The 12,244-nt window shown below is 43.4% G+C and overlaps 1 protein-coding gene across 1 annotated transcript; it reads left to right on the plus strand.

Moving 5' to 3' along the window:
* Positions 1–312: 312 nt before the first annotated feature.
* On the plus strand, positions 313–1,133 carry LOC147429216 (17.6 kDa class I heat shock protein 1-like). The gene is made up of 2 exons (XM_086495394.1): positions 313–710; positions 792–1,133. Exons 1-2 carry the CDS (start codon positions 659–661, stop codon positions 1,016–1,018), a joined length of 279 nt encoding a protein of 92 aa, XP_086351520.1. The 5' UTR covers positions 313–658; the 3' UTR covers positions 1,019–1,133.
* Positions 1,134–12,244: the final 11,111 nt, after the last annotated feature.

A 12,244-nucleotide genomic window follows, 5' to 3' on the forward strand; every position in this document is an offset into this window, starting at 1 on the left:
CTACGCATAGTGGATGAGTTGTACCTATAGGGTCACATTACATTATTGCTTCCAACACTTTGGCTTTATACGGCATAATCCGAGTCTGTGAGTGCTCGTTAGTCAAGTCATGACTCAAGCCACACTAACAGATGGAGCTCAAAAAGACTTGTCTCATAAGTTGATGCAACACAAGATAAACGTGGAGATTGTGAGGCATGATTGCAGGATGTTCCTAGCGTGGAGATTGTGAGCCACGGTGGTAGAACTTTGCTACCATAAATCAATGGAAACCATCAAGTGTGCAGTAAATAATTGAGGTGCTATTATTGAATGTTCTAAATTTCCACGGGGAGAAACTCTTTTCCTTTGTGTGTGTGTGTGTGTGTGTGTCTCATAAGGGCATCTTCTTATCTTCGTCAAGCAGAGGCGTTTCAAGTATGTTAGATGGTTGCTATAGCCCCCCGCAGGAACAATAGTAGCCTGCCACGTGTGAGGAGCTGATTTGGCCACTTGTCAAGGGTTGAGTATTGTAGTGCTGCAAACGATATAAAGGACGGTGGAATCTAGTGCACAATGCAAAACGCTGGGAAGGAGAGAGAGAGAGAGATCAGATAGAGAGAGAGAGAGAGAGAGAGAGAGAGAGAGAGAGAGAGTAGGTGGATCCTGTGACTGACCAATGGATGTGCAAGAGACAGCTGCTGCTTACATTGTCAGCTCCAACCTCTCAGGTATTCTTACTCTTCATAGACGTCCTAATTTCTGAGCTGTGTGGCGGACTTGCTTACAAACCTTCTAATTGGTTTGTTTAGGGTTGCCCATACATGGCGTCCAAGTGCAGGCCGAGAACGGCAACGTGCTTGTTGTAAAATGCGGCCGCGGTTTTGGGCGCAGATTTGTGTTCCCGCCCAACGCTAGCCTGGACAATGCAAGGGCCGTTTGGGATGGCCGCCTCCTCACCGTTTCCATCCCTAAAGTACAGCCCATTTATAAGTCTCTTCCCACCAAAACCATCGTCATGAAAGTTATCCGGCTTTGAGCTACCCAATTTCCAACCTTGCACATATATGTAAATTGTAATCCACCTATCCAGTGTTAGAAAAAAACCGGGGCACGGTGTATTTTAACCGGCTAAAATCATAAAATCTTGGTTAGATTTTGAACTTGCCTTGAAGAAAATCGGCAAATTTACACAAGTTGTAGTGTAAATACCGGCAAAAGCTTCAAATTTTGACCAGAAAACTGGTAGTAGAATTTCAAGTTTATTTCCTTCGACTAGGGAAAATGTATTTTTCTAGCCCTGCACCTATCTCCAGACTCCAGAGTCCATTCCCTGCCCGTTTTTGGTTTTCTCCAAGAACATTGTAAAGTTTTGGTTTTCTCCAAGAACACTCTCTTTCATCATGTCATGCGTGACGTCATATGAACACATGGATGATGCCTATTAGCTTTTGCAAAGCTTGCTTCTACAAAACTTTAAAAGGCTCTTGTCTCACGATTTAACAAGCAACAACACGATGAATGCCAAGTCAACCTTTGCTACAAGGCAAACTATTCTCTATCACCCTCTCATTCTTTGTCATAATAATTGGGATTCGGGAACTTCAACACTATTCAGCCAGCAAAACATGACAAGTAAATGTCCTTTTATTATAGTGACCTCAAGAAATCATTTCAAGGACTTTGAAGTTTGAATATGCTAATCACGGTATACATGAAAATTGTATCCTTGCAAATTTGAACCTGGAAATGACTCTGCGCAAAATTAGACTCGATAACTTAGACAAATTTGCAATACATGCCTTAAAACGATGATCGATCTCGCTAGAAAAATTCAAGATATCTATCAAGAGTTGTACTATCCACTTGCATAAGTGGAGATCGGTATCCTTGCGAGAGAGTGATTCATTTGTCCTTGTTGATTCGTCGGGTGAAATTGCCCGTAGATGAACGAGGGTGCGCCACTTTGGGGCCACATCAGGGATAGGAGTCTCTCATAAACAAAAAGTTCAGAGGGTCATGGCCAAAATCAAGAGCAACATGAAAAGATGGAATATGTGTTTCTTCCCTTCCACACTGGAAAGAGGTGCGAAAACAGGAGTGTGGTTTTAGTCCCAGGGAGCACGGTGAAATTAGAATATTCAACTTGATGATCCATGCAAAAGCCTAAATGTGCCAAGTTTGTGGTGGTTATAGTAAACCGGGATCCAGCTTAGGCCTCCATGAGAAGATAGAGAAGGTAATGCTAACCTCACTTTGGGGCCGGTGGAAAGGGATAGGAGTGCATGAAAAACTATAGGCATCATTCTAGGAAAATGTTAAACTAGATGGCATCATAGGTAAGCTTGTGCGGTGTGCCAAAGCATCGAAAGCCTTGGAATAAAGGCAGACAACCAAATAATTCAAGGACTCCATCACCTATTGATCCGCTCTGGATCGCTCAGATTGAAGGTGTTTCATTAAATCCCTTTTGGAGAGAGATAGCCTGGAAACTAATTAACAACCTAGGATTAATGCACTTAATCGAGATTTGGGATAGAAACAACCTAAATTGAAAAGCAACAAACAAGCTAGCTACCTGGGGTGACTTCAACGAAAATGAAAACGTGATGATCTCATAGTGTTAGAAAGTCTCAACATTTTTATGGTGCCTAATGAAAACGTGATGATCTCAGAGTCTTAGAAAGTCTCAACATTGTTATGGTGCCTATTTGTGAGGTTGAATTTGATTGGAAAGTTTAGCATTGGCCTATGAATAGCAAATTTACTCTACCAAAAATAAAGGGAACTTGCATCAAAGTCTGCTACAAGGAAGATTGATTCTCATTTGCTAGCAAACAATGGAGACGATAATGGCCTCATGTGAAGTGGGTAGTAGGTACATGGAACACATGGGATCCTCCATGGCATAGTATAATGAAGATTTTCATCTGGAGGTGATGTGGGGGATTTATTAGTTGGGTTCAAAGTAAAAGCCAGAGGAACCAACACTAACCTATTTGTTAGCAGGTCGCCACTGCGACAAACATCCATAGCATAGCCTTCAAGCACTAGTATACTCTTGTGAAGACTTAGAGGAGTGGACGGATTGGACAGGGAGACACTTTATAGATGTCAACCTCAAGAATGGAACCTAACAAGAAAGGATATCCTTCTTTATAAGTTAATCAACAACTCAAGGACTAAGAAATATTTCTATCTTCTATCTCACCGCTCTCGATCATCACACTATTTCAATTACAAAAATGGATTTGAATAGCCACAGAAATCTAAGGGGAAAATTGTACCAAATATAGTAGCATTCCGACAAGGTAGAAAACATCACGGTACATCATGAACCTGTGAGTGCGTGTGTGCGCAGTGCGGTGCGATGCATGCGGGGAAGGGGAGGCATACAAGATGATGTGAATGGAGCAACCTTTGGAAGTTGTGAGTGAGGTTCTCCTTATTCATATATGTATAATGAATAAGGGCATGTACACATGGTGGGCGAGCGGTCGAACATCGGACATCCAGCTCGGGGGAAAGACGTAGTGCCATTACCCCAACAAACTCTCACTTAAAGGTGATGTGCGGATAAGTGAGACCTACTAGATAAACTACTAGTATGTACAAGAAACTAGGTGAGAATCTCTCTCAACATATGCCCAAATGGCTCACTATCTCGATCTACACATAATTGTTTCGGCTATGGTGGTAGGCAAGCATGCGTACTTACGCTAGATCCTGAACCACAGAGCACTCTGTATGGTCTGCAAAACTCCACTATGCATCATGCTAGTGTCAGTCAATCGCACAACTCACACCCCTACTACGCCAAATGCTCCCACTGCAGCTGCTAGTAGATCAAGCCTCGACACTAACAAGTCGAACATGAGACGCCCGAATGCAGACGGAATATGCACCACCCTAGTTGTACTCACCTCCCTTGTGCTATCTGCAATCACTGCTTCATCAAGACTTCACATCACGTATGGATGTGTCAACACCGACACTAAGAAACATGTGTCCCTATCACCCATAGGCAAAATTGTGCGTCTTGGCACCAACTCATCATCCTCTAACATCACCATATCAAAGAACTCCATGTTTGTCATCTCTTATATGTCTCTAGGGAGCATACATTCTCTAACTCAGCCTGCACAAAGTCTGACAACACCCGATGTGTCTCACTAGAGTACTATCGCTCTATCTATGTCTCTATAGAATATGTCTTGCTTAACTACATGCTTTGTTTCGTGAGCATGGTGGAGCTCACCTATGAAAGCAAAATGTCTCGTCTCTCTCTCAAAGCATGCTAGCAACAAAATTGAGAATGCACTGTCTCGAACCTCACACACATGTATAGGATATAACAGGCCGATGCGTGCTCCTCTGGAAATCACTAATAAATCGCAATTCATCTGGTACGACTGCTCTCTAAGAAGTATTAATCAACCAAATTCTGTCAACTGTGTCACTCAGATCAAGTTCTATCTTAGCTGGGGAACGTAGCACACATGTTGTAGCATGTATGATGCACCATTGGGAAACGACAAACAAACGTCTCCTGTACCCTCCATGTCAAATGCCAAACCATCGGGCAAGTGTACACAACCAAAAATCCCACTATAGAAGGTGCTAAACCAGTCATGATGCAGGTGTGACATAAAATTTGCATCCTCATCTAACACCCAATGTGGAGAAGTGTCACTGCTCAAACACATGTAATCAAGAGGAACACTAAAGGCAAATGTGACATCACCTTCACTGCCATATAAAGCCACTGCTCTAGCATGTTTCACTCATGTGCACCATGCATAGGTCTTCTTTGTTGTCTCATACACCTGAAACAGTGGTGCCTAATGTGCCCCATGTGACCACAATGCCAACAACGCAAGTACCAGCAAGAACGAGACCGTTGTCTCTCAATCTCACACATGTATGTTTCCATGTGTGTGTTGGGGATCGCACAATTGGGCGGCGGACACATGTGTGAACACTCGGAAATTCCATTATAAGGCTTATGATAACCTAATGAAAGGCCTCTTTTCATTATACAATCTTGTGCGTTCTCTCTCTCTCTCTCTCTCTCTCTCTCTTTGCCATGTCTATACACGACTCTGTCCTCTTCCGTGCCAAGCTCAACAAGTGGTATCAGAGCTGATGGTTCAATGGTGTGAAGCTTGCAGCTTTGTGTGGAAATGGTTTGTGTTGTGGAATCTCGGGGGATTCACTCTATATACAAAACGAGATGTCAAGTGCGAGCGGAAAACTTTGATAAAACCCCTATATTATACGACTCATATTAGGGAATATGACCCCCCTTTCTACGCTTATACAACAATCAATAAAGAGAACTATCATACCCCTATCTTACATATAAAATTTAGGTCTCACATGATCTAAGTGAGTAAAACTAGTCAAAGAGTGTGTAGCATAATGACTAGAAACATACTAAGGAACCACTTCGATTGAGAACTAGATGTATCAATCAGCCTGCACTCTAGCTACACATCCAATTCTGACCCATCCAAAGCCTATGTAAATCAACCCTTGACCTACTCCAAATCAACCCTTATCCATGACCGACTTGATGCAAAATTTGATGTGTGACCTCATAAAAAACCTCCCCAAAATTCATCCGAGTTCTAGTGCACACCGGTGATCAATCATTACAAGTAATCAACCCAGGTCAGTTCCTCCCCCACCCCCCCCCCCCCCCCTCCTTATTTTTAAGCTTGGGAGATAAATTATTGGGGGCCTACCGTAACTCATACGCTTATGTATCTTGAAAAAAAGAAACCCCTCCCCTGCACTTACGTGGTGCGATAAGTTTTCCATGGTAAATCCCTCGGTGTGGAATTGAGATCTTTTGAGCCAGGCACAACGACGTTGGCACCATCAATCTGTGTAAAAGGGACTTCAGGAAGGAAAATCAAAATCATGGTTCAACATTTGTTAATAACTCTCAGAGCATTCTTTTTAGTCCAGGAAGCACATCATGAGATGGTGAGATTGGGGCTGCTCGAAAAGAGTGTCACGCTAGGCACTACATTGCTTGATATGTATGTCAGATGTGGTGCACTGGCAAAGGCACAAGAAATGTTCGATGAGCTACCTACTTCGAGTATGTTCTCATGGACTATGTTAATCTCAGGTTATTGCCAACATGGGCTTGGAAATAAGGATGTTGTTTGCTTCGACAGAATGAGGTGTGCGGGCCTGTCTCCAGATGCGGTGACCTTTTGCTTCTCGATTAAAATCCTTGACTGCAGCACTATTGCAAGCATCTCTATCCGGGAAGCAAAGAAAGGGGAAAAAGCCAGAAAAAAAGGTGTCATGCGCATGGGGCACCGCTGGGAGTACACACACAAACACACACACACACACACATGTAGGAAGCGATGGCGTAGGCGCATCAGAGCATGCCCATGCTTGATACAAGCTATGTGTATCTAACAAGGGGGTTTCCTAGTGGCTATGGATAAATATCGGGTAGCTAGCCACCGTGTAGGTATGCCGGTCATCAAACTTATTCGAAGCCCAGCAGCCTCCTTACAGATATGAAGAGCTACACGAATCGTCAATTTACGATGCATGCGCGGGCGTAGCGGTAGTGATGCTGCCTCGAATCCCAAGGTGCCAGGGTCGATACTCCGTGTCTATACCGCGTTGATCAGTTTTGGTCAACCTATGGGGGCGGTGAAGGTTGACTGGCAACCAGAAGGTGCTGCTTCGCCACGATGGCAAGCAGGCTGATATTTAACCAAAACCGAGGTATAGTGAGGTGGGAAATGGCAAGCTCAAATACGAGTTAGTGCACGAGGTGGGCACAACAGCAGAGTTGGTGGCTACTCCATGCGTAGACCAGGGATCGAGCTCGACTCTGTAATTAGCGGGCAGCATCTTGGTGTGCGGCAACAAAGGACTGAGCGAGGAGTTGTAGTAGACCTGAGAAGTGGGCAGCACAGAGGCTCAACCGGCATGGAGGTGCCCAAACAGGTCATTGGCCATCCACCACCGATGACGAGTGGTAGAGTAGCACCAAAAGAGGGTCGTTGAGCGAGGAGTGGGCAACATCTCATGTACGGGCAAGGAATTTTGAATCAATGTTCCAAAGTGCTCATATACCTACACAGCGATGTCACCAATGAGATTCATGACCCACGTCTGCAGCTCATTTAACTTGTTTTTGGTGATTTGTTGAGTTATTGTTATTTACCTTATTTTATCTTAGGGCATGTTCACATGTATGCAATGACGCAAATGATATGACAATGAGTCAAACCCCTAAAGCCTTTTCTGCTTTTAATGACCATGGTATGTTATATGGGATTAGGACACTACCCTGATGCGTGAATGTGATCGGTAGTAATACCTTCTCGATGTAAAGCCCCATTCCTCGTAAATCACTATTGAGGTTAACGGGTATAAGCTCGGTAGTAGCACCAGGTTGCGAGAAAACCTAAAAACTCACAGTTTACAAGCATACCAAAAACTTGTGGTTGAGAGTAAAACTAAAACTTTGTGTATCATGAGAGTCCAAGTTAAGTTCTAGAGGGCATCGAGACATAATTATGCCAAGAGGCCGATTGTTGGGGTCAGCACAATTGGGTACACATTGTGAACACCTCGTAAAATCATTATCAAAGGATAGATAACCTTAAGGCCTCTTTTCTTATACATTTTTGTGTTCTCCTCTCTCTCTACTCCTCTCTCTTCTCTCTCTCTCTCTCTCTCTCTCTCTCTCTCTCTTTTTCATGTCTATACGCGACCCTGTCCGCTTTCGTGCCAAGCTCAACAATGTGAACGCCAAAATGGCCGCAAAGTGGGAGGTAATTCGACCACTACACAATCATGAACCAACCATGACCAATTTCATCAAAATTGATGCTTACAATATGCCATAAAACAAATCCACAATCTTTTATCTGCAAGCATAAACTGGGACAAAATCATCAACCAATCGTAAAGCACATAACCATATATGCAAGTAGAGAACAAACTAGCTCAAAACGCATCCCACAAGAAATTTCTTGCAAAACTATGAAAAAAACCTGTGAAAATTGTGGTTGTCAAAGTCTGTAGCCACACAAGCACGCTAATCCACAAACCTCGAGATGGGTACAAGAACACCAAATTGTGTCCAAGCTGACAAAATCTATTAAAGTGACAATAAACACTCGATCACTAAACTGTGAGAGAGTAAATTGCAAATAAGCATAAACCATGGGGAGAATCTGGAAAAAAAAATAACAAAGTTTCCCTTGAAAACTAAGCAAACTCAAAAATATCACTAAATACGCATGGAAATAGACACCCAATGTCTCATATCAAAATCCACAAATGGCATACATAGCACTAGCAAAACCTTGGCAAAACAACCTACTCTTGAACGAATGGCTCTATGGACGTATACCTGTCCAAAAACACCTATAAACCTTCAACCTGCTACCTGCAAGCTATACCAAGCTCAAAATGTATTCGCATAATGCATACATAGCATGAAACTGCACCAAACTGTGCAAACCAACTCTCTGTAACGCTCCACACAGTCATAGATGAGCACTACATGTGTCGCATAATCCACACTGGAAAGATTGTGCAACCTGTGAGCAAAACCGCTAGGAAACTGTCAAACACTACCTCATCGATCGATAAACACGTCGATCGAAAAATCCATTTAAGAGACAAGTACGCTGGAGAAAAATCCGCTCTAAAATGGTCCGTCAGAGATGTATCTGTTGGTATCTGCCATCGAATGCAAAAACAGGAAAATCATTAAAGGTCAAAACTCCATGGAGACTATGTCGAAGTCAAATCCGCTCTGGAATGGGTGCTAGAGGACAGACGATGCCACTCTTGCTCTAATGGTCTCTTGCTCTGTCGAGGTTAGAAAGTCGTCAATGCCCCCGGGGCGTCCACTAGGAAATATGTAAGATATGACGTGCAAACAAAATAAGGGATTTATAATTAGGTACATCTACAAAAAAATATACATAGTCGGTATTTTAATTGGGAAAGTGAAATTTTTCATACATAAGTGCTAGTTTTTTTACAAAAATGAATACATAAAGGGTACATACAAAACTTGAAAATATACAAGTAAGGAATTAATTAAATACCTCTTGTTTGCACGTGCTATATGCAGTTTTTACATAGTGACTCCCCGGGTCGATGCCATCTTTTGAGGTCGGGCAAAAGTACGATAGCCGAATAGCCGCCTGATCAGTGCCAAAACCGATGCGTAACAGCTAATCACCGATGCTTGAGGCCGATGCCGAGCAAATGCAAACCACCAAGAAGAACACTAAAGTGGAGCGCTAAACCAGTGTCATAAACTGATGCCAATAGATGATGCTCGAAGCCGTAGAGGAGGATTGTTAAGAAAATCATGGAATCAATGCCGAAAGCTAATGCCAAGATCATCTCCTGCGGTCGGATGGGAGTCTCCAATGCCGAGAAGAATGCCAAGAAGAATTGGGCTGATGTCAATGTCATCTCCCTCCACTGGACGAGAGTGGCTGATGCCGAGGAGAATTCCAAGAAAAAATGGATGATTCCTGGTGATGCTTGGGCTTACTCGTGGAAGTCACAGTTTCTCAAGCTCTCTCTCTCTCTCTCTTCCTCTCTCTCTCTCTCTCTCTCTCACTCTCTCTCTCTCTCTTCTCTCTCTCTCCCCTCTCTCTCTCTCTCTTACCTCACTGTTTCACTCTCTCACTACAACAAAAAGGGGGTCTTCGACACAGGTTTCGACGCACACCGTCGAAAAATCCATCGATATACGCGTTTCCACAAAAACGTCGCTATACGGTCGAAAGGTAATAATTATCGATGCATATTTCGACGGGCTTAGCGACGACCATAACAAAAAAAAAATCTTGGGCAGAGGACAAGCAGCCTAGTCTGTACCCAGTGAAATGATGGACACAGCCACAGCCAGACTGCCTTTCCTCTGTCCAAGAAAGCGAGCACCACCAAAATCAACCGTGCTCCGGCAAAAATTTTGGCAGAGTTCCTTTGTTTTTTTACATAAACTTAAAAAAAAACCATATCATGTATACGCCTCCTACATGCTATCCATGTAGGATCTCACATGAGATTTAAGGATAACTAGATTGTTAAAAAACATAACCATAAACAAAACATTACCTAACCATGTCCTATAAAACTTAAAATAACCATAACGAACTTTGTGCAAAACCAAATAAAACCATAAAAAAACTCGCCAAAACCTAAATGCAACCATAAGCATAACCATAAGTTTATAAAAAAAAAAATAACCATACAAAACAATAACCATAACCATGTGTATACAAAAATAGGAGAAATAACCATGTCTATACTGCAACTCAATGACAATAACCATAACCATGTCTGAACAATAACCATAACCATATATGTCTATATAAAAAAGAGACACAAAAGCGTGTCTGTGTCTCACAAAGCATATATATGAAATCCACTGATGACTAGGTGTCACAACCTCCACATAGGACAAGTCACAAAATTAGTATTGATATTACTTCACGTATACTTATTTAATGAAATCAACTTACACATATTAACGTCTCACCTCAATCGATCAGCGATACTCTAAGGCCTCCTAGTCTATAGGCTCTCCTGAAGCATCAAGATCATTCAATAGTTTCATAGATATCTCTGCGATATCCATCTCTCTCCTCCTAGCGTGTCAGGGCTCCATGCATCACAAGATTCTACGTTTATATAAAAATCAAAGTAATAAGAATATATGATTCATCACGTTTAAAAAAATGCCATAGCTAGAATTGGATTGGAAACTCACAAACTCATAGTGAAAGGTGTCGAAGCCTCTGTTGCCAAGATGAGATGGCCCCTTGGTCATCTATCGTATCTGTGAGGCCTGATGCTGCTATTTGAACCGCGTGTCCGTTGTCCGCTCATCCTCCCTGATTTGCTACCACATCTCGTGTGGGATGCCGGAAGGCTTCAGCGAGCGGGTCCTGAAAGCCTACGGAGCTGCATCTCGTCGATGTTTCATGGTGTCCCGTGCAACACCCTTGATCCACCTCCTCGAAACAGCCTTTGAACTCGGAGCAGGCTGGTAGTCTCTCATAATGGTCTCCACTATATAACTGACTTTTTTCTCATACTGGTCAGGTGAAGGCGTCAGAATGCTAGTCGAAAAATGTAGCTCGGCGAGCTGGAGAATCCGCTGTCTCATCTCAGTCTTGACTCTATCCATGTCAACAGAACCATCTGCCTGTACAGTATAGAGCTTGGAGGGACTAGGATCCTGTGCCCCCCAAGGTGTCTGTGGTATGCCAAGAGGTGTTTTGAGAGGTGTGCCTGGGTAGGATGGGGGTCCTGAGCGAGGAGGGATCGAAGCATCTATGGACCCTCCTCCACAGCAACCACCACCTCCACCTCACAATCGTCGAGATTGGCGAGTGCGCCTGTGCTGGGGAGATAAGGACGTACTCACCTCTTTCGCATCCCTAGGTCTTGAAGCGTCCTAGGCGTCGTACCCGTAGCCCCCCCCCCCCCCAGGTGTCCCCCCCATAGATGTCCCGCCCACAGGCGTCGAACCCTCGTGTGTGAAGCCCGGAGGCATAGTACCCGTCTTGTGCCTCTGGCTACCCAGTACTGAGACGCCTCTGCCATCTGGTTGGGCGTCATGCGTGTGACGAAGCCCATAAATGCATCTGCACTCATAGAAGCGGGATCTGGAAGCTGGTCTGCCATACTAAAGTCCTGCACAAAGAAAGTAAAATAAAGCGTAAGAACACCTTTGTTTAAATTAACTTTAAGCTTAATTTTAAATCAACGTCTTCACACAAACACTTATTACAGGTCTAGGCCTCGACGAGTGAGGCATCATCGATAAGATCTTGCACCATATCATCGTCTATCTCTAATTGCAGACATAACTCTGCCCCAACTCGTTCTGGCAGATTGTCTTCATCCATCTTCATTTACAAGTGTCAATTCTGCCTCGTCTGCGTCATCCTTCGTATATCTGTCAGCTTCCTCTGCCATACATTCGTCCATCTCATCTAATGTCATAGTAGTATCTTTTCTGTCTGACTGACTTTCCTCGAGGAGCTCTTGCCCTTGAAATAATTATTTATTTCTTGGAGCAACCTGAACCACAAACCACCATTGTTGCTCTCGAGGGTCCGGTACAAAGTACCACTTGCTCGCAATGTTCGGGGAGAGCAAATGTGTCGCTTGCATCTGTCCAAACCTTTGTAGAATCTATTTGCACAAGCTTGTTTCCATCTTTGCATACCGTTGCATT

Source organism: Adiantum capillus-veneris, chromosome 22 (genome assembly GCF_014529385.1).
Source record: "Adiantum capillus-veneris isolate H3 chromosome 22, ASM1452938v2, whole genome shotgun sequence".
NCBI classification, from domain to species: Eukaryota; Viridiplantae; Streptophyta; class Polypodiopsida; order Polypodiales; family Pteridaceae; genus Adiantum; species Adiantum capillus-veneris.

Bases quoted from the DNA above. Each gene is read 5' to 3' on its own strand.
- LOC147429216 (XM_086495394.1), top strand. From the start codon at position 659: ATGGATGTGCAAGAGACAGCTGCTGCTTACATTGTCAGCTCCAACCTC. The intron at 711-791 runs GTATTCTTACTC...TGGTTTGTTTAG, and splicing joins TGTCAGCTCCAACCTCTCAG to GGTTGCCCATACATGGCGTC.